Source organism: Octopus bimaculoides, chromosome 27 (genome assembly GCF_046866305.1).
Source record: "Octopus bimaculoides isolate indiv1 chromosome 27, ASM4686630v1, whole genome shotgun sequence".
Taxonomy (NCBI): Eukaryota; Metazoa; Mollusca; class Cephalopoda; order Octopoda; family Octopodidae; genus Octopus; species Octopus bimaculoides.
The window spans coordinates 19,271,471-19,295,412 of NC_142954.1; the positions used below are offsets into that span (position 1 = coordinate 19,271,471).

Here is a 23,942-nt window from a genome sequence, read left to right on the forward strand (position 1 = left end):
ATACACATATGTATATATAAAGCGATATAATGTATACAAGATATAATTTACATATAGATATAATATATATATATACCGGTTTTTGATGCAAAATATAAGCTCTTCTGTCTGTATGTTATATATATCAGTCTCGGCTGGTTTCCATGGTAACACTAACAACAACGTAACGGATTAGTGTCCGCTGAGGTGGCGCTGTACATTATCACCATGGTGCTTCGCAAAGACTAATGTGTGTGTGTGTGTGTGTGTGTGAGACACACAGACAGACAGACAGACAGACAGACACACACACACACAAGCACGTGCATATGCCACAGTACACGCTGTTCTGCACAGACGCATGCACGCACATACACACGTACCGCCGCCTTAGGCAATCTTTACCTAAAGCGGCGTCAATTAAAATAAAACAAGTAATAGCAGGAAATGTACGAGACAAAAAGAAAAAATATATATATAAAACAACTTGAATTTCTTGAATTTCTTACACGTTATCGATTTCCTGTACAAAAGACCAAAGTGACAAAATACAGACCAAGATAGACTTGTTAGGAACATTAAGCAAAATGTCTTGTGGTCAGTATTTTCTTGTACCTCTTTATGTTCCAAGTTCAATTCCCACTTCTAAACCAATAAAATAAAATTCCAGTCAAGTATTTTCTTCCAAATCTTTCGATGTCTGAAAGCCTAGAGAGAGTTGTTCAGAGCATTTGACAAAATGTCTTGTGGTTATTATTTTCTTCCAGCTCTTTACATTTCAAGTTCAAATCCCGCTCCGAGGCTGATAAAACAAAGTACCAATCAAGTACTTTCTTACAATCTTTCAATACCTGAAAGCCTAGAGAGACAAAATGTTTTTGCAATCATCATTTTCTTCCAGTTCTTGACATTCCAAGTTCAAATTTTGCCGAGGTTGATTTACCTTTCACTCTTCTAGGTCTTCTTGCTTTTAACCCTCCAACGTGGAGTATAGGCCACTTATAATTGAATTCCATGTCGCATAATTTCTCGCTTCTGTACTTATACTCTGCCATGAATGTCCCCCTTTCTCTAGTTCTTTTTGTGTTGATCTACGCCACAAGTTCTTAGGCCTACCCCTCTTTCTATATTCATCCGGATTCCACTGTAAAGCACTTTTCCCTACATTTGGTGTGTTCTTTCTAATTGTGCTACCAATCCACTTCCACTTTTTCTTAAATATTTGCTGCCTAATCGAAACTTGATTCGTTCTTTGCCATAGCTCCATATTGCTAATGTGTTCAGGCCATCTTATTTTAAGTATACTACACAAGCACCTGTTGATGAATGATTGTATTTGCTTATTTGACTTAACTGTTGTTCACCATGTCTCAGCCCCATACAATAACACCGCTTTTACGTTAGTGTTAAAAATTCTTATTTTGTTCTTTATTGAAATTACACTTGCGCTCCATACTTTTTTTAACAGGTGGAAAGCGGTCCTTGCCTTACTTATTCTCGTCTTAATAGGTCAATAAAATTAAAAAAACAGTTATGGAGTTGGGCTTGATGGTGACTGTAGTAGAACAGTGGAACCATTACCAGACTTTGGTGCCCGGGGGTGCTTCAGAATATTCTGGAAGGGTACTTATTTGTAATAATGCTAAAGTATAGTAAATCTGAGAGTGCACCATTGAATAGTGACATAGTAGTGCCATCCAGTGCGACCCCTTGGTGACAGGCATGTTAGTCAGACTTCAGGACACATACTGCAGGAAGATTTTGGTAAACTGTATTTTCTAAATCTGAGAAGGCACCATTGAATAGAGAGTGGGGGGGCAGTGTCATCCAGGGCACCAACTTGGAGATGGGCATGACCATTATATACTGAGTTCAAGTTTGCCTTTCATCCCACTGGGGACAAGAAAACAAAGTATCAGGTCAAGTATGGGCAGTGACTGTAATGTACTGCACCCCCCCCCCCCATGCACACACAAACACATCTAATTTTGGGTTAATCTTAGAATTTATTATCTTAAAGATTATTTCTGTTTGTATTATTTTTATATGTACAATAAATATATACACACACAATGTGTTCCACTCATCTTTTTCTGTGCTCATTGCCATATACATATACACACACACATATATGTAATATACAAAGTGTGTATAATATATATTATATAAAATATATTTATAGTATATATACATATATATAAAATCACAATAGCTATTTATACACACATTCATATATAAATAGACACACACATATATGTATATATATATACGTGTGTGTATATATGTATGTATGTGTGTGTGAGTATATATATATATATATAGGTTCAAAAAAAGGAAAAAGACAAAAAACAATAACAAAAAACATCAACGTGAGGACGTGATACGGATAGTGTTACTAGACGCTCGGGAAAGGAAAGAGAGAGAGTATGACGTTTCGAGCGGAGCTCTTCGTCAGAAACAAGGAAAGTTCAAAGAAGGGAAAAACGGAGGAAGAATATATATATATATATATATATACATCCCCTAAGATCTCAGATATTTTTTCTGAATCTCTCTGATTCTTTAAATGTGCTAGCTTCCTGGTAATAAATTGATATTAATTAATATCTGATTTTTTACCCTATGTTTTAATTATATATATATATATAGATAGATAGATATAAATATGTAATATAATACAACATAATATGATTTCATGTATGTATTTTATATTTTCGAATTCATTTCATGTTTATTTTTCTTGTTTGACAACGATCCCTCCAAGTCAATCGGGTCCATTACTAGGGACATGGAAGTGTCTGAGTTTCATATCAGGCAGGTTGGGCATGAAGACATTTGGTATTCCTCATACAAGATTAGAAAGGGCCAGTTTTTATCCTGAACCATCAAGGACAAGAGGAAAGACTGTGCTACGAAGCTTTTGAATAAACTCAAGCATCCCCTCCAACCGAACATGCTTTGGTTTTTCTCAGACGAGAATAATTTCTGCCAGGATCAGATGGTGAACTCACAGAACCGATAGGTTGCCATGTCCCCAAAACACGTACCGAGAGTGATAAAAATCAAACATCCAGTCAACATTATGCCTTCATTCATCTTCCCATACGGCCTCAGACTCAACACGGAGGCCTACATCAAGTGCCTGGAGGAGGTAGTGCTGCCCTGAGTCAAGAGGGTGGCTGCTGAAAGACCCTGTGTCTGGCAACAGGACTCTGCACCCTGCCACACAAGCAGGAGAACCCAGTCATGGCTGTCAGACAATTTCTGCAACCACATCACCCCTAACATCTGGCCACCTAACTCCCCACACTGCAACTACCTTGATTATTATATGACGTACGCAGTTGAGCGAGAGACCAACAAAACTGCTTGTAACACCAAAGATGAACTGGAGGCAAGGATTATGACAGCATTCACCGACTTAAACAAAGAGACCGTCCAGAAGAATTACAGGAGATTCTGAAGTCGTCTGGAGGCTGTGGTGATTTTATTGAATAAATTTACTCTTTAGTATTAAAATAGTGATTTTATTGAATAAATTTACTCTTTAGTATTAAAATAGTGATTTTATTGAATAAATTTACTCTTTAGTATTAAAATAGTGATTTTATTGAATAAATTTACTCTTTAGTATTTCAAGATATTTTCATGTAATTTTGGTAAATATATCTGTTAAAATGAGATGTCAGTGTTTTGTGTAATTTGGACAACAATTTATTCACCGCACCCTATATATATATATATATACACACACACACATGGATGTGTATCTATAAATACATATATATGTACAGACACATGCATGTGTATGTGTGTTTGTATGTATGTATGTATATATCTATATATATATATATATATATATATATATATATAGTTTTGCAATAAATTTCATGCCACTGTGATCCTCAGGCAATTGCAGTGATGTGAAACTCAAATCGTGAAACAAACTCTTAGCTTTAGTTTTAATAAAAAAACTATATCTTTTACAGGTATTGAGCACTCTATTCTCATTCATCCAACATTAAGCCACACACACACACATATATATATATATCAATGTTTGTGTCTTTATGTCTGCGTTTTTTCCCCACCACTGCTTGACAACTGGTATTGGTTTGTTTATGTCCCTGTAATTTAGTGATTCAGCAAAAAGACACCAATAAAATAAGTACCAGACTTTAAAAACAAAAAGTACAAAGGCCAAGCTGTTCAACTAAAACCCTTCAAGATGGTGCTCCAGCATGGCCACAGTCCAATGACTGAAACAAGTTCAAAATAAAAGCTATGTCCCAGTATATAACAAAACTGTCTTTGTTTTATTCCCTTTCTTTTTACATAACTATTCTGTGTAGAAACTCACATATTTTGGTAACCCCTTTTTGTAACATGTCTTCTTTTGTATAAATGGGCCCTTGTAGCAAAATTAAAAAAAAATAAATAAATAAATAAAATAATTTTATGTCGAGCTCAAATTCTGCCAGTCAACTTTACCTTTCAGGACTGATGAAATAAGTACCAGTTACGCACTGGAGTTGATGTAATTAACTAGCCCCCTCCCCCAAAATTTCAGGCCTTGTGCCTACAGTAGAAAGGATTATGATTACTATTATTATTTTATTGTCTTTGCACAGCTTCTAACGCTGGAGATGTACTACGGTGCTAGCTGTTCCCTACCAGTGAACTAAGGTAACAACCCTTATTTTTTTAGCACTTTCCAGAGTATTCAAGCGCAGCCCCTATTTGTTCCATGTACTTCTCAAAATTCTTATTCACAGTTCCCAGGGCTCCGACAATTATTGGTACTACTATCACCTTTTTGTGGAGGCACGTGGCTTAGTGGTTAAGGTGTCAGCACCATGATCGTAAGATTGTGGTTTCAATTCCTGGACCGGGCAACGAGTAGTGTTCTTGAGCAAAACACTTCATTTCACGTTGCTCCAGTCCACTCAGCTGGCAAAAATGAGTAACGCTGCGATGGACTGGCGTCCCGTCCAGCTGGGGAACACATACGCCATTGAAACCAGGAAATTGGGTCCATGAGCCTGGCTAGGCTTTAAAAGGGTACAAGAAGAAGAAGAAGACTATCATCTTTTTCAGTGACCACAACTGCTTAACCTCCCAACCTAACCTGTCACATCTATCGACTTTTCTTTCTTCCTTATCGCATACCTTGTTGTCAGCTGGGCATTATTATTACTATTGTTGTTATTATTATTATTATTACTATTGTTGTTATTATTATTATTATTATTATTGTTGTTATTATTATAAGGCGTCGAGCTGGCAGAATCATTAGCATGCCAGGCAAAATGCTTAGCAGTATTTCGTCTGCCACTATGCTCTGAGTTCAAATTCTGCCAAGGTCAACTTTGCCTTTCACCCTTTGAGGGTCAATAAATTAAGTACCTGTAAAACACTGAGGTCAATGTAATCGACTTAACCCGCTCCCACCAAATTTCAGGCCTTGTGCCTATAATAGAAAGGATTATTATTCTGAGTTCAAATTTCTGACCTTAACTTTGCTTTTCAGCCCTTCAGGGTTGATAAAATATATACTTATTGAACACTGGGGTCGATGTAATTGACTAGTTCCCTCCCCACAAATTTCAGGCCTTGTGCATTTAGCAGAAAGGATTATTATTATTATTATTATTATTATTAAGATTTTTATAAGGTGGGTGAACTGGTAGAATCATTACCATTCTAGACAAAATGCTTGGCAGCAACTCTTCTGAGGTTGATTTTGACTTTCACCCTTTTAGGGTCAATGTTCTGAGTTCAAATCGCACCAAGATCAACTTTGCTTTTCAACCCTCCTGGGGTCAGTTGATATAAAATGCTAGTCAAGTGTTTCACTGGTACCTATTTTATCAAACCCAGAATAACAAAAGACAAAGTTAGTCACAGACTTCTATTATAATTCAATTCATTCGAGGATGTTTTATATGAATATCTACCTCAGTATTTTACTTCATCATTACCGCTATCAGAAAAATGAAAAGCAGAGTGGTTTCACAATTTGGTACAAACCCAGCAATTTTGGGGGAGGTGGGTAAGATGATTACACCAACCCCAGCACTCAACTCATACTTATTGACCCTGAAAGGATGAAAGGCAAAGTTGACCTTGGTAGAATTTGAACTCAGAACATAAGATGGAAAAAAAATGTTGCTAAGCATTTTTCCTGGTATGCTAACAATTCTGCCACCTCGCTGCCTTTAAGAAAAATATTGGTTTCAGATTTTGGCACAAGGCAAGAAATTTCAGGGAGCTGAGGGTTAAGTCAAATACACCGGCCCCAGTGATCAACTGGTCCTTATTTTAGCAACCCTGAAAGGATGAAAGATAAAGACCTCAGTGGAATTTGAACTCAGAACATAAAGACAGACGAAATGCCACCAAACATTTCGCACAGCATGCTAATGATTCTACCAGCTCACCACCCTTCTTTTTAGAGAAATCTTAAATGCATTTCACAGGATAAAGCCAATTTAAATGCTAACGAGTTAAATCAATCCATGTTATTCAACTGGTGTTATATTATCAACCCAGTTGGATGAAAAGTAACATTAATTTCAGTCATCTATCATAATTCCATTCACATTAACCCATACAGTGCTGGGATTTGCACTTACACAGCATGGACTGCTGAGCACATTTTATGAAAATGAGACTACCATCTTTTTCTTGCCTTTAACCCTCCAACGCGGAGTATAAGCCACTTATAATTGAATTCCATGTCGCATAATTTCTCGCTTCTGTACTTATACTCTGCCATGAATGTCCCCCTTTCTCTAGTTCCTTTTGTGTTGATCTACGCCATGAGTTCTTAGGCCTACCCCTCTTTCTATATCCATCCGGATTCCACTGTAAAGCACTTTTCGCTACATTTGGTGTGTCCTTTCTAATTGTGCTACCAATCCACTTCCACTTTTTCTTAAATATTTGCTCCCTAATCGAGACTTGATTCGTTCTTTGCCATAGCTCCATATTGCTTATGTGTTCGGGCCATCTGATTTTAAGTATACTACGCAAGCACCTGTTGATGAATGATTGTATTTGCTTATTTGACTTAACTGTTGTTCTTCACGTCTCATACACACCATAAAAAAACTACCATACACACATAAAAAACAAAAAATAGTTAAAATATCTTCTTAGTATCTAATGGTGGCAAGTTTTATATTATCTGAAAAGTCATTAGTTGAACTATTAATCTTCTTGCATTCTGGGGGGTATCAGATCGTTTGAGTGACATTAGACCCCCAACAAACGCCCATAAATTAAATGTATCTATCTGGACCATGATCATGGCCTGTCAACCTGTGCCTGACGGCCATGATTGTGGCCCGTCACGTTTTATGTGTTAAGGACGTTTCATAGAAATATTAAATGCACCCCATAGTATATCAGATACTTTATTTCATTGACCCCTGAAAGATAAAAGGTAAAGTCAGTCTTAGCCTTAACATTATCTCATAACACGGTCCTTACAAAAGTTTCCATGGACCCAGTAAGTTTAATGTCTTACTGAGTTACATTAAGTAATTAAAAATTAATTTATAATTGGTGGTCCAAGAAGTTTCCCTCACAAATTTTGGGGGTTATTTTCTGTTCCATAGGAATTTTAAACTGACCCTAATACTTGACTGGTACTTTATCGTATCAACCCCGAAGGAAAAAAGATGAAGTTGACTCTGAACAGAAAGGGCTTTAGGGGTTAGAAGTTGATGAAATAAAGAGCAAGTCAAATACTAAAGTAGATTTTAATTAACTAATTCCCACCACCTCTTTCAAATTTTGGGCCTTGTCTTGTCTGTAATAGAATTATTACCAAACTCAGTAAAATGCTTCGCAGTATTTCTTTGAGCATTATGTTCCAAGTTAATATTCCATCAAGGTTGACTTTGTCTTTCATCCTTTCAGAAAGTACCAGTTTGAGCACTGGGGTTGATGTAATCATGTACCCCTCCCCTCAAAATTTCAGGTTTTACGCCTATAGTAGAAAGGATTATTATTATTATTATTATTATTATTATTATTATTATTATTAAGGTGGCGAGCTGGCAGAATCATTAGCATGCCAGGTGAAATGCTGAGCAGTATTTTGTCTGTCTTTATGTTCTGAGTTCAAATTCCGCCAAGGTTGACTTTGCCTTCCATGCTTTCAGGGTTGATAAATTAAGTACCAGTTGCATACTGGGGTCGATGTAATTGACTTACCTCCTCCCACCAAATTTCAGGCCTTGTGCCTTTAGCAGAAAGGATATTATTGTTATTATAGAGTGAGAGAGCAGTGCATGCCATCAAAGTGACACTGGGGTAAAATATACAAAGCCCAGTATACCCATCTTGACCTTACCAGTTCCTGACATGCCGTCCAACCCATGCCAGCATGGAAAATGGACGTTAAATGCCGAACAAAATGCTTAGTAGCACTTCTAGTCATACTGAGTTCAAATTCCACTGAGGTTGACCTTGTCTTTTATGTTTTTGTGGTGGATAAAATAAATATATACCAGTCGAGGACTGGGGGTGGGGGTGATGCATATCAATGGAATCAACTAAGCCCTCTCCCGTCCAAAAGTTCAGGCTTTGTGCCAAAATTAGAAAGATTTATCACCATCATCATCATCATCATCATCACTACCATCAAGGTGACAAAATCATTAGCTCAGTGCCATTTCTTCCGTTCTTTGTGTTCTGAGCTCAAATTCCACTGAGGTTGATTTTGTTTTCCATCCTCTTGGGATGGATAAGTACCAGTCAAGTACTGGGACCAATATAATTGATTTCTTCTTTCTTAAAAAAAAAAAAAACTATTGGCCCTGTGCCAAAATTTGAAATTGCTATTATTGAGTGAGAGAGCAGTGCATGCCATCAAACTGACAATAGGGTACAAATATACGAAGCCCAGTATACCCATCATGACTACCCGTCTGATAAGGGTACACCAGGCACATGCATCACAACCATATGTGCGCGACATGGTGATCTTATATCAAGATAAACAGCGCATGACCTTGCAGATGGGGCCCGGTTAGAATTTTCTTCAGGTCGAGTAGCCCATTCCGTTCAAAAGGTTCCTGAATTAGAGTTATTTAAGGATGTTGAGCAAAACACCCATGTTTCCAAAGGTGAATTATTCAAACCCCTATTATTATTATTATTATCATTATCAGCAGTACCACCTTATTTAAGCACAATACCCAGTGCTTGTAAATCTATCAAATGCCTCATCATTATCACAATGAATAGTGTTTATGTGTCTCAAAAGTACAACTGAGTACAGGTTGATTGATCAAGTGGCAGAATTATAATAGACTACACAGGAAAAAAAACATATTTATAAAAAATGAGAAACCCCTGGTACAGATGACTTTGACCTTGTATGGATGAATGAGATTTGAACTCCCAGAAGGAGAAAAAAATACCGAAAGAGATCAAAAAAAAAAAGTATGGTAAGGCTTTTAGTCTGGTTCTCCTACAATCTCAACTATCACCAGTTCCCTCCCCCTCGTTATGATTATCTCCCTTTGCATTGGCACTCTTGTGTTGCATTGCTGAGGCAGGGACTGTTACATTATTATTATTACTATTGTTGTTGTTGTTGTCAGGATTATTATTATTATCATTAATATTATTATTATTACTACTACTACTGCTATCACTATTGTTAACAGTACTACTATTATTATTACTACTAAGGCTACTATTATTATTATTATTTCCGCCACTAATGATGTTACTGGTGTTATTTTCGACAGGGCTGGAGACAGTAAGGGTCACGTCGTCCCCTGATCCCACTCGCGACGACTCAGACAGTGTTTCGGTAAGCAGATCTCCACTGGGGTTTTCCGAGCTTTCTGGGGCTGACTCCGTTCCTTCAGAGGGACAAGCGTTGGCACACGTTTCAGCAGTGTGGCTGTCCTCAGACTGTGACGGTGTTGTGGCTGTGGGCGTGGTCAAAGGGGTCTCTTTCTCGGGACAGACGTCAGTAGCTATTACTGGCTCTTTATCTGTACTGCTAGCATTAGAAGGAGTAACACTAGAAGTAGTGGTGTTGGTGGTTGTGGTTGTGGTGGTGTTAGTGGTTGTGGTGGTGTCGGTGGTTGTGGTGGTGGTGTTGGCAGTGGTGGTGGAAATGTCTTTGTAGGGGGAGTGTATCGTGTTAACAGGGTTATACATAGGAACTGGTGGCATTGGAGGAAGAATACATTCCACCTCATCCGACATTGGACAAATCTTTAACTTCTCCATCAGTTCAGTCAGCTTCTGCGCTTTCCTCATCTCGTTCTGGTAAATTATTGTGTACAAATGTTCGGTGAGTTGTTCTTTCAGTTCTGCCTTGCGGAACATCTCCAGTTTGCATTTGATGAATTCCTTCTCGGCTTTCTCGTAACGCTTCCTGGAAAGACAGAAGAAGGGTTAGAAAGATGGTAGCAGGAAGGGGAGACAAAGGAGGGGAAGAGAAAGAAGAGTAGGGAAGAAGAAGAAGAAGAAGAAGAAGAAGAAGAAGAAGAAGAAGAAGAAGAAGAAGAAGGGGAAGAAGAAGGGGAAGAAGAAGATAAAAGGGGGAGGAGAAAGAAGAGGAAAAATAATGGGAGGAAGATAAAAGAGGGGAAGAGAAAGAAATAGGAAGAATAAAGAGAAAAAGAGGAAGGGGAGGAGGGAGAGAAGAGCAGTAAGAAGGGAAAGTAAAAGAGGAAGAGGAAGAGGATACAAAGAAGAAGACAGGAAGAAGAAAGATGAAGAAAGAAAGAAATAAAAAGAAAGAAAGAAAGAAAGAAAGGTGATACAAAATAAAGCCATTTTATTTTCCATGTTCTTCAATGTTTCACTCAATCCTACACACCATATAAGGACTTATTTGGAGGGTTTAAGAGTTGTATGGAGGAAATAGCTTGTGTGTGTGTATGTATGTGTGTGTGTGTGTGTGTGTGTATAGAGGTCTAGGCATGGATGTGTGGTTTAGAGGTTTGCTTTTCAACTTCATGCTACTGGGTTCAGTCCCACTGCATGGCATCTTGTGCAAATGTTTTCTACTATGGCCTCAGGCCCTGCGGATTTCATTGTCTTGTGACTGATCCTGGCAGATGGGAAAATGGACAAAGCTTGCCAAGTGAAATCATAGTCATGGCACATACAGGTGTCACGCAACTGGCACCCATGCCCGTGGCACGTAAAAGGCACCCATTACACTCTTGGAGTGGTTAACATTCGGAAGGGCATCCAGCCGTAGAAACCATGCCAAATCAGCCTCTCAGCTTACCAGCCCTTGTCAAACCATCCAACCCATACCAGCATGGACAATGGCCATCAAATGATGACGATGATGATGATGATGATATATTTCAAGAGAGGTGAATTAAAACAGGAGAGATGTGTGTGTATCTTTTTCTCTCCTTCCATCAACACATAAACGCACACGCAAATTAATATAAACAGCCAGGTGTAACATAATGCCATAAAGGTAAAATTCTATCATCATTAATTGTGAGCGAAGGTGCCAAAGCACCTCTGTTGCATGAAATAAGAGTTAAAAACTGTTAATGTCATAAGAAGCACGCAATATTGCGTGTGTCTTACGTTAAGAGCGAAACTTTGAAGTACAGGAATGACTAATCCTTTTTGTGAGAGAGAGAGAGAGAGAGAGAGAGAGAGAGAGACAGCATGCCCTCAAGCTAGAAGGTGAATATGAGAGAAAGAGAGAGAGAGAGAGAGAGAGAGAAAGAGAGAGATAGCATACCCTCAAGCTAGAAGGTGAATGTGAGACAGAGAGAATAAAAACACACAATTTAGAGATGGGGATACAGTGCATATCAATTTAGAGGTAGGGAAAATGAAGGAAACATAATAGATATGGATATATATATATATATATTTTTCTACATACTGGGCTTCAAGGTACTCCAAGCTGGAAGTTTCGATTTTGTCTCGAATGATGGACACATCAGCAGTAAGAAGGTCGTCCAGCCGTGAAAGTTCTTTTTGTAAATTGGTCAACAAGACAGCTTCTGTTTCTGCTTTCTCCCATCTATGGAATAAAGGAAGTGGAAACATACAATGAATTTTAAAAAAACCCAAAAAAACCTGGTGAATATATAGGAGCTAAAACAGAACATCATCATCGTCCACAGCAGTAGTGTCTAACGTCCACTTTTCCATGCTTGCATAGGTCGGATGGAATTTGTTGAGGTGGATTTTCTATGGCTGGATGCTCTTGCTGTTTCCAACCCTCACCTGTTTCCAAGTAAAGTAATATCTCCCCATGGCCAAACAGATTTGTCATAGGAGACTGGAAATGAAGGACACATGCTTGCATGATGGTAAGGAAAGGTAAGAACTTCATTTGGTAATTTTTCAGATTAACACCCACACGATTTTCACTAGGGTGTTAGGGTTAGGGTTTTAGGGTCAGGGTTAGGGTTAGGGTTATGGTTAGGGAATTACGTCCCTAACCCTAAAACCCTCACCCTAATGCCCTAGTGAAGATCGTGCAGGTGTTAATCTGCAAAATTACCCTTCATTTTAAGGTGTTATTATAATCCATGATATTCCATCTTGTGGTAAGCAAATAAAGTCACTCTCAGCAGATATATCCGTAGGCTGCGTTTTAGATTGGGTTTCCATTATACTGAGGGAAGTAGTGAAGGTAGAATGTTATGTGGTGGGTTTAATGGTACAGTCCATGCTACAGGGGTCAGAAGTCAGAGGCTAACTGCTATTTAATAGATATAGCATTATGAAAGGAGTTGGCAGAAATAACTTAAATTGAACCCGTTAGGGGAAAATTAATACGTAACTACATTAATGAAAGAAAGAAAGACTGGGTAAAACCTTAGTGCGATGTTAATATTTGTTATCTATTGGCCGAAAACTAATCCCAATGCCCCTATGCGTAGTGGGGTGAGATCAAAGTAAATTCTTCAACCTAATTGGTCAGATAACATTTAAAAACAATAGCGCTGTTCAGGTCCGTTAGGACTATCAATAAATTACAAGACCAGTAAAACAAAAGAACAAAATAAAACAAGAATAGAGATAATTATAAGAATACATATAAGTATAATAATATTTAAGGCATGAATATTCAAGTGGGTGCTTACTAATGGATGGGCTTCGGGAAGTACTTATGGATATGTGAGTAGCGTTTTATTTAGTATTTATCAGAGATACACATCCAATCAACAAGTAATTATCTGCATAAGAGTCGGAGAGGGAGAAGCGATTAGGTGAAAAGTATATAAATGCTAAACTGAAGGGTAAAGGGTTCTATCATAGAAAAGTAGTCTGATAGTATATTATCATACTCAGATGCATAGCTAAATCGTATACGAGAATAATGTCATGAAGTGTTATCGCGTTGTGGGTAGGTCTCAGTACAAGCTTACGAGTAAAGTCCAAAATACAAGGGTTAATGGAGGCGCAATGGCACAGTGGTTAGGGCAGCGGAATCGCGGTCATAGGATCGCGGTTTCGATTCCCAGGCCGGGCGTTGTGAGTGTTTATTGAGCAAAAACACCTAAAGCTCCACGAGGCTCCGGCAGGGGATGGTGGCGAACCCTGCTGTACTCTTCCACCACAACTTTCTCTCACTCTTACTTCCTGCTTCTGTTGTGCCTGTAATTCAAAGGGTCAGCCTTGTCACACTCTGTGTCACACCGAATATCCCCGAGAACTACGTTAAGGGTACACGTGTCTGTGGAGTGCTCAGCCACTTGCACGTTAATTTCACGAGCAGGCTGTTCGGATCTTTTTTAAAACGGGGGCCACATTTTTCATTAATGTTTTACGTAGTGTTTTTGGTACCGAAAGACTTTCAAACTTCATATACTTATCTATTTTGTGTTATAGAACAGAAAAATATTTTTGTTATCGAATTTATTTCATGTAAAAAATTGTCTTATTTCGATAATTTCAACCAATCATTGACAAGTATTCAGTTGTTTATATTTACTCCTTTGGCTGATTAAGCCATAGCTTCGTTTTATTTGCCTTTTTCATTTTAAATTTGCTTTTTTCATTTTCTTTTTTTTTTCTTCGTTTTATTTGCTTTTTTCTTTTTAAATTTGCTGTTTTACCCTAACCCTATTACCGATAGAATTGTTTCAGAATCGTTTGTTTATGTAGTCGGCACTTAATGTATATCGGCTGAATGGAAGTCAGTGATTGGTTGAAATTACAGAAATACGACAACTTTCACATGGAATAACTTAGGGATTTCTTTTTTTTTTAAGAAGACTAAGAGAAAAAGATGTTTTATGACACATTCTACCAGTGTTCCAAGTTTCAAAGTGTTTCGTTAATGAAAAATGTGGCCCCCGTTTTAAAAAAGATCCGGCTGTTCCATTGATCGGATCAACTAGAACCATCGACGTCGTAAGCGACGGAGTGCCAACAACAACACAACAAGGGTTAATGTGTACATGTCTGAGTTAAAGTATATTTAGGCTTGTAGACTATAGTTGAAGGGGGTAACTGTGTATTGCAAAACCATTCATAGACATTAAAAGTAAGGTTCAGATTGTTATCAATTCTGGATATAAGCAGAAATTATTCATGTTACGATAAAGGTATAATGTAGGGAACGTAAATAACTCTATGTTGTATTGTAATTATAATTATATCAGGTTGTTAAGTTGTAAAGATTGTAACTTTGCAGGAGTGGCTGTGTGGTAAGTAGCTTGCTTACCAACCACATGGTTCTGGGTTCAGTCCCACTGCATGGCACCTTGGGCAAGTGTCTTCTACTATAGCCTCGGGCCGACCAAAACCTCGTGAGTGGATTTGGTAGACAGAAACTGAAAGAAGCCCGTTGTATATATATATATATATATATATATATATATATATATATCATCATCATCATCGTTTAACGTCCGCTTTCCATGCTAGCATGGGTTGGACGATTTGACAGTGGACTGGTGCAACCGGATGGCTACACCAGGCTCCAATCTAATTTGGCAGAGTTTCTACAGCTGGATGCCCTTCCTAACGCCAACCACTCAGAGAGTGTAGTGGGTGCTTTTACGTGTCACCCGCACGAAAACGGCCATGCTCGAAATGGTGTCTTTTATGTGCCACCCGCACATATATATATATATATATATATATATACATATGTATTGGGTCATTCCATAAATAATGTGGTTTTTTTCAATTGCATGAACTAAAAGTCAGAGGGAGATGGGATAAACTACCTGCATGAACTTACGATAAAAACAGGTAGTAATTTTAGCTTGTGCTTATTCTTAGTGCAAGTTTTGAAGAGTACAGTTCAATTTTAACAGTAATTTTGCTTTAGGAGTTTAATAAAGTAACAAAGCAACGGAAAGTGCAAAGAATATCAATGCAGTATATGGGGATCAGACAATAAGCATAAGCCAGTGTTAATGGTGGTTCCAGAAATTCTGGGTTGGAAACTACAGCCTAAAAGACTGGAATATCTGTAGAACTTAACAAGGATGTCCTGCAAACACTGATGGAACAAAATTTCATCATACCTGTGGAGGAACTAGGAGAGAAGCTTGGATTTGGTCATTCAACCATTCATCGACACCTGCATGCCATTGGAAAAGTCAGCAAATTGGGTCAATGGGTTCCTCACAAACTTTCCGAGTTTAATTGTGCACAGAGAGTGAATGTGTGCTCTTCTTTGCTGTCACGTCTCATGAATGAACCTTTTTTGACCCGATATATATATATATATATATATATATATATATATAATGGTATTTATTACCTTTGAATTCAACTATACACCTATATACTAGATTATCTAGCATGTATATATATATATATATATATATATATATATATATACCGACTGGGATCATTGTCAGAGCAGCGGTCTGGCTTCCGTGCCGGTGGCACGTAAAAAGCACCATTTGAGCGTGATCGTTACCAGTGTCACCTTACTGGCACTTGTGCCAGTGGCATGTGAACAAAACATTCGAGCAAGGTCATTGCCAGCGCCGCTGGACTGACTCCTGTGCAGGTGGCACGTAAAAAACACCATTTGAGCGTGGCTGTTGCCAGTACCACCAGACCGACCCTCGTGCCGGTGGTACATAAAAGCACCCACTACACTCCCGGAGTGGTTGGCATTAGGAAGGGCATCCAGCAGTAGAAACTCTGCCTGATCAGATTGGAGCCTGGTGCAGCCATCTGGTTCGCCAGTCCTCAGTCAAATTGTCCAACCCATGCTAGCATGGAAAGCGGATGTTAAACGATGATGATGATGATGATGATGATATATATATATATTATTTAAAAGCATATTGCTCTACCTCTGGTATTTGAGTACTCTTTTTTCCACCTTGTTTCACATTTATGTGCTTACTCCGGTATATATATATATATATATATACTAGATAATCTAGTATATATATATATATATATATATATATAAAATCTCATATATATATATATATATTCTTGATCTCTCTTTCTCTCTCTCTGTGTCTCTGTCTCTCTCTTTCTCTCTCTCTCTCTCTCTGGCCGGATAATCATGTACCTTCTCTACAACAAGACACTTGTTTCTGTTTCTCTGTCAGACTCTAACCTTTCATCATCTGACACAAGACCACCTCCTCCACCTCCTCCATTGGCCTCTCCCCTCTCAAAGGTTCTTTGTCTTGCAAGTAATTGGTGACCTTGCCGGCACTGGTGCCACATAAAAAGTATCCAGTTCAAACTGTAAAGTGGTTGGCATTTGGAAGGTTATCCAGCTGTAAAAGCCATGCCAAAACTGACCTTGCCTGTGCTGGTGCCACATAAAAAGCACTCAGTCCACTCTGCAGGGTGGTTGGTGTTGTTAAGAAGGGCATCCAGCTGTAAAAACTGTGCCAAAACAGGCATAGAAGTTTGGTTCAGTCTTCTATTTGGTACTTAATTTATCGACCCTGAAAGGATGAAAGGCAAAGTCGATCTTGGCAGAATTTGAACTCAAGGATAAGGACAGACGAAATGCTGCTAAGCATTTTATGCGGAGTGCTAACAATTCTGCCAGCTCACTATCTTCAACTGACTAATAATAATAATGAGAATAAAAGAAGTGAAATTAAACCAGTGTGTGTGTTTATTGTTGGCATAATGACCCTCCCAAGATACAACAAAATCTGTTTCAACACACTAGCTTCCAACGAAGAATTATCTTACATATGAAATACAAAAAACTAAATACAAGAACTTCCAAAGAAGGTTAAATGCAGCACTTACCGGTCTTTAATGGCTTCAGCAAGGAAATTCCGGGTCTGTTTATTCTTTTCTTCTATAAGTTTCTGTTGGTGTTGGAATTTTTCAATTTGGGTCAACTCCCGGCTGCAACAGGAAGGAATTGAAAAAGCACAAATATTTAGGTATACTCTTTTGGGGGTTCTGATTCAAATTTCGTCAATGGTTTGATATAGAATAAGGGGATTTGCTCATGGCGTTTACTGGACCCTTTCAGACCAGTGAGATAAGTGCATATATATGTATACACACACACACACACACACACATATACACACACATAAAATAATAATACTGCTACTGACCATGGGATTGCACCAAGAAAGTTACCCTCCTAGGCACAAGTCCGAGCAAGGTCGTTTATGGAAGATCAGCAGTCGCCCATGCATACCAGCCTCCCCTCTCCCTGCCATCAGTGTTATCCAAGGGAAAGGCAAAGGGGCCGATACAGCTTGGCACCTGTGACGTCACAACCCATTTCTACGGCTGAGTGAACTGGAGCAACGTGAAGTAAAGTGTCTTGCTCAAGAACACAACACGCAGCCCGGTTCGGGATTCAAACTCACAACCTCACAATCATAAGCCCGATGCTCTAACCACTGAGCCATGCGCCTTCACAATAATAATAATAATAATAATAATAATAATAATGATAATAATTAATTCTGTTTTATTGGCCACAAGGGCTAATATAAATCAAAAACATGTAAGGACAAAGACAGGATGAAGGTTACAAAGGGTTTTGTCAGAAAAACCAGGAAGCCCCAAATCTCTGGTTTTACTTTTAACTTTTATAATCTACCTTCTCCCTGACTCCAAAAACCATTTTCTCAATCTCTCCCCACTTCTGGTCACTTCAGCCATGTAACAACGCATGGTTTTCTCGGACTATGAGAGACTGATGAAAAGTTCCTGTCTTTGAGTAAAAGAAAATACAGGCGGATCAGTTAATTGTGATTTTATTCAACATATTCCCCTTCACAGATTCACACACTTATTGCAGCGGTCCTTTAGTTTTTCTAAGCCCTCTAAAAGAACTTGGAAGGTTGGGCTTTCAACCAGGCCTTTTGCGATACCCTTAAAATCAGGAACTTTTTGGCACCACCTCATATATATGTGTATGTATATATATATATATATATATATATATATATATATATATATATATATATATATATATATATATATATATATACATACACATATATATACACACACATGAGGGGGTGCTGAAAAGTTCCAAGCACTGGGTAAAAGAAAATACAGGAGGATCAGTTAATTATGATTTTATTCAACATATTCCTCTCTCAGATTCACACATTTATTGCAGGGGTCCTGAGTTTTTCTAAGCCCTGTCAAAGAACTCTGAAGGTTGGGTCGCCAACTCGGCCGTTATGATAGCCTTAAAGTCAGGAAATTTTCAGCACCCCCTCCTATGTCCTTTAGACTTTTGCTGTTTGTGTTTTAATGTTTTTATTTTTCATTTGCTTCTTCTGTTTTTTCTTGTGTCTGCTTTTGTGTCTCACAAAAGAAAAGAAAAGACAACAGATAAACTAGACTTCCATGACTCTGACTTTGCAGTTTAACCAACACAAAAGGCTAAACCACACCTTTTTGTCCACTCTATTATTGCAACACAACTCAGGCAATACTTTCAGACACTTCAATCCCCCTAACCATGACTCCCCACAAATGTTTCACAGGGGAAAATCCCACCTACTCATCCAGTTCTTTTGTTCTGTTCATTTTTTTTTTTAATCTCTATTTTTCTTTTTACTTTCTTTGTTTTTATCAACTTTAGGTTGCTAAGCACAGGCAGGTCTTTAGTAAGAAGATTGCTACCCAAGTCACACTGTTTTCGGTTCAGTCTGACTGCATGGCACCTTGGGCAAGTGTCTTCTCAAGCCCTTAAAAGTGGTGCCCCAGCATGGCCACAGTCCAACGCCTGAAACAAAACTAAAAGAATAAATAAATAAATTTACCTTAGAGCTTCTTGCTCATCCAGTTCTCGACAAGGTAATTCTTTCTGTGTTGCAGACTCCTCTTGTGAAAGGTTTTCTTGTGAGGGGGTCTCTTGCAAAGGTGTCCCTTGTGAAGGTTCATTCACAGAAGATGTCTCTGAACTGTAAGAATTCTGCAATTTTCTACGTTCTGCAGATTTGGAATTTTTCAGGACAGACTTTGGTGGAGTTTGAGGTACTTTGGGTTTGTTGGCATTTGGGCCCTCTTTGGCGCCCGGGACACCATTTTCTCCATTGAACATACTAGCTGGACTTAACATTTCATCGACCGGCATCACTTGTACGACATCACTCAAAGTAACTCGCTTCTTTGGGCTGGTCATAACACGATCCTTGGGATTCTTGTTCCTCTGTTTGCCAAAATTGGCCTGTTTCTTAGCAGACGCATGGAGATTTCTCTCTGGTAGTGGTGTCAGCAGTGAGATTAGGGACGGAAAAGGATAAAAAGAGAAAGAAAAAAAAATCAGTAAAACACAAAACAGCCACAAAAAAAAGACAAAAAAATTAATACAAAATTTAGGCAGAGGAGTGGCTGTGTGGTAAGTAGCTTGCTTACCAACCACATGGTTCCGGGTTCAGTCCCACTGCATGGCATCTTGGCCAAGTGTCTTCTACTATAGCCTCGGGCCGGCCAAAGTCTTGTGAGTGGATTTGGTAGACGGAAACTGAAAGAAGCCCATCATATATATGTATGATCGCTATGATTGTTCGCTGACCAAAACATTCAATTTTTTTTCTCCTTGTTTTCTCCGTATTCTTTCTGTTGAAGAGCGTAGCTCGAAACATTAAAGACTTTCTGTATTCCCGAGCGTTAAACTAATACATCCTTTTGTTGTTTACACCACCTGTCCTCGTCTGTTGTTGTTTTTTTCGTTAATTCTCCCATATATATATATATATATATATATATATATATATATATATATATATATATATATGTGTGTGTGTATGTGTTTGTCCCCCCCAACATCGCTTGACAACCGATGCTGGTGTGTTTATGTCCCCGTAACTTAGCGGTTCGGCAAAGAGACTGATAGAATAAGTACTAGGCTTCCAAAGAATAAGTCCTGAGGTCGATTTGCTCGACTAAAGGCGGTGCTCCAGCATGGCCACAGTCAAAAGACTGAAACAAGTAAAAGAGTAAAAGAGAGAGTAACCCTATAACACAGTGTTTCTCAAAACAATTACTGCTGTGGTTTGTCAACAACACGTTGTGGCGGTGTAATGGGATCTTTCCCCTTGAATAAAATTACTGCCGTTGTTTGTCAACAACAACTATCGGCGGTACTGTTATTTATGACATCGTTCGTGCGTTTGTACTAGTTTTAGGGTTAGGGTTCGGGTTTTAGAGTTAGGGTTAGGATTAGGGATTAACCCTAACTCTAAAACCCTATCCCTAACCCTGACCCTAACTCTAAAACCTGAACCCAACCCTAAAATTTACAGGTGGTGACAAGACTTTCAGACCATCCTGTACTTTTCCATATCCGCCTGTCATGTCCTGCCTCGTAACGGGTATTTACCTGGAAGGTATTAAGCCGGTTCCTATTGAGTTCACCGTGCCATGGGTCAAAGGATGCCCATGCACGACTGTCAGCAGCCGATTCTACAGCGTGTTGAAGCCATTACTGGTTCTATGCACAGATTCGATAGTTTTACCATTTTACAGAAATAAGGCACAGCGCATCTTAGAACTTTTGTAGACATTCTGTGATTCAACACGTGTAGTGTAAATAATACTTTATGAGCCAATCAAGGCTCCTGTGATTAGTAAGACTAAATGCGAAAGAATGCCGACTAATTAATTAAATTAAACTTATTTTACCGTTTTATAGTATATTCTATAAACAATAAAACACCATATTTTTGTAGAATTTTTGTTTTGATTTCAATGTCCTTTGCATGAAGTCCCTTCCCGTTTTGCACTGGAGGTCATAGTTGTTAAGTACAGATTCAACAACTTTACCACATACATACATACATATATTTATATATATATATATATATATATATATATATATATATATATATATATATATATATATATAGAGAGAGAGAGAGAGAGAGAGAGAGAGAGAGAGAGAGGGGTGGAGAGAACTACAGTTTGGTGCCCCACCGATATTGCTTCCTGAAAAACGTATAATCGTTAATAAAATTTTGCAGAGATACGCTTTCGAAAGTGAACAGGATCTACATTCTACTAGTCTTCGAAGTTTCAAAGTGTTTAGTTAAAAAAATAAATAATTAAAAATCTGGCCGTCAAATTGATTAGATCCAGTGAACATTACGAGATGCTGTTTTAAACATAGAAATGCGGAAAAAAAAAATACAATTTGAAAAATGCCAAATGGAAATGAAGTCATAGGAGAACGATACGAAGCCCCTCGCCCCCCAAGTAGACAAATTCTTATTTTGTTTTCTAAATTTACACACTCGAAAACGTATTTCTGCAAAATTTCGTTAATAAACATACATTTTTGATGGGGGCATCAAACTGTAGTTATGCATCTGTATGTATGCGCGTGTGCTGTATGCAAGAGAGATAAAGCGTACATAAACACTGGAGAAGTAATTAAGTTAATTAGCACACTTTAATCATTATACAGATTAATAAAGATCAAAACGCGTAAAACAGAACGATGAAAACTCATTCAACAACTTGAAAATCTGCATGTGATGAAGTGGCTTTCATCCCTTTCCTACAGAACACATCTTAACTCAACCCAACCCGACCCAATGCCTTTGCCACTTCTTTTAAAGCACCACAGAATCAACTCTTAAGAATGTCAAGCTATTCTAAAAGAGGAAGGAAGCCCTCCTTACGTGTTCACCCTAAGTGCTAGAAGTAACAGCTAAATCTTTATAGAAGTTTTAAAAGTAAGAAGTCTTATATAGACGAGGTCTGAAAGTGTAATGAATAAATAAATATCTAGATATAAATAATAAAAGAGGGTGTGGTGGTCAAGATCGGGACTTCTTTTGATTATTTAGGTCTTGTTAGTTGGGACTAGACAATAATGACAAGGAAAGACGTGTTTGGATGATGTAGTAATGGGTCTTCATAATGTGTAAGGTACCAACATACACGTTATGGTGTGGTTGTTACATTTGGAACGTGTCTGAGCGTAGATCTGTCGGACTTAATGGATCGAGGTTGACAACAACAAAGTTAGGAAGCACACACACACATTCACGTAGATACTGACATACAAATATACACACACTAACATATACATATATGCACCCAGTCACATACACACACGTGTACATTTGACGCACATACACACACAACCATTGACACACATACATATACACATTCGTATACGCACTCACATACACAGAATCATACACACGTGTACACCCACGTAAATACACACACATCAGGGTATACACACGCACGCGCACAAAAGTAATGTACAAGTTTGACACGTTAAAACAACAAAATCAATAAGATCACAAAGTAATCCATGAAAAAAAATAATAAAAAATAAAACAAACAAAAAAACTAATCCAAGAAATAGAAAGACGGTAGACATTTCTTTTTCTACCTTTATCAGTTCTGGGTAACGGGTAGGAAAGTTGGCGAAGATCATCTTCCGTAAATCCACCCCAGTCAGCCATTTTACCTCTCACTCTCTTCCTCTTTCACTCTCAGTCTTTCTATTTTACTCTCTCTCCAGTTATTTCCCCCCTCATACTTTGTCTTTCTCTCATACGCTGACTTTCTTTCTCCGTTTCTCTATTACTCTGTCTCTGTCTCTCTCTCTCTCTCTCTTTCCGTCTTATTCTGATTGCATTAACCCCCCCCCCCTCACATTTATCGTCTTCTTATGCTCTGGCTCTCTCACTCCTCCTCACACTGCCTCTTCTGCTCTGACTTCTCTTTCTCTCTTACTCTTTCTCCTTTTCACAAGCTGATTCTTCTCTCCCACTCTCACTCTTCTTGTCATTCGCTGACTCCCCCCCTCTGATTCTGCTCTATTCTATCGCTCCTTCTCTTCCTCTCACTCTCTTTTCCTCTCATCCTCTGCCTTTCTCCATTTTCTCCCCTCTTCCTTCTCTATTTACTCTGTTTTCTTTTTTATTAACTTTTAATTCAAGACTTTTAAGAAACTACGAAGGAAGACAACTTTGGCTTTGCCACGTTGTTGACCCATTATAAAATGCACACACACACACACACACACATATATATACATACATACATACATACATGTAATAGAGTGGGGAAGTTTTACCTACCCCCCATCTTCTACACAGCGTAATTTTCCAGATTTCCTTTGACTCTTTTCCTTGTTTCGGTCATTTGACTGTGGCCATGCTGGAGCACCGCCTTTAGTCGAGCAAATCGACCCCAGGACTTATTCTATCGGTCTCTTTTGCCGAACCGCTAGATGACGAGGACATAAACACACCAGCATCGGTTGTCAAGCGATGCTGGGGGGACAAACACAGACACACATTCTTTCATTCATTCTGTCTTTCTATCTGTCTTTCTTTCTTTCTTTCTTTCTTTCTTTCTACCTTTCCTTCCTTCCTTCCTTCTTTCTTTCTTTCTTTCTTTCTTCTGACGTTTTGGTATAGAACAGCTTTCTAAAACAAGTTCTGTTGAATGGAAGACCTAAACAGAATGATGTGGGCTTCTCCCACTATATACATGGATATATCAGGTATCATCATATTTATAAACATATCTATATACCC

General features: G+C 38.3%; 2 protein-coding genes across 4 annotated transcripts in view; both read right to left on the reverse strand.

The window, feature by feature from the left end:
* The window catches only part of LOC106868984 (uncharacterized), a 46,496-nt gene extending 46,253 nt beyond the window's left edge, over window positions 1-243 (reverse strand). The window contains exon 1 of one of the 2 annotated variants that reach the window (XM_089343423.1): window positions 77-243. The gene's annotated coding sequence lies outside the window, so the exon portion shown is untranslated. The remainder of the gene's footprint in view (window positions 1-76) is intronic. The other variant, XM_089343421.1, reaches the window with a different exon arrangement.
* Window positions 244-8,026: 7,783 nt separating this feature from the next.
* The window catches only part of LOC106868983 (uncharacterized), a 30,232-nt gene continuing 14,316 nt past the window's right edge, over window positions 8,027-23,942 (reverse strand). The window contains exons 1-5 of one of the 2 annotated variants that reach the window (XM_052977282.2): window positions 22,787-22,986; window positions 19,200-19,638; window positions 17,203-17,304; window positions 11,876-12,016; window positions 8,027-10,387 (exon numbers count right to left, since the gene is read on the reverse strand). In XM_052977282.2, coding sequence (XP_052833242.1) covers window positions 9,472-10,387; window positions 11,876-12,016; window positions 17,203-17,304; window positions 19,200-19,638; window positions 22,787-22,859 — 1,671 coding nt within the window. In that variant the 5' untranslated portion in view covers window positions 22,860-22,986 and the 3' untranslated portion in view covers window positions 8,027-9,471. Of the gene's footprint in view, window positions 10,388-11,875; window positions 12,017-17,202; window positions 17,305-19,199; window positions 19,639-22,786; window positions 22,987-23,942 lie in introns of those variants that run through there. The other variant, XM_052977283.2, reaches the window with a different exon arrangement.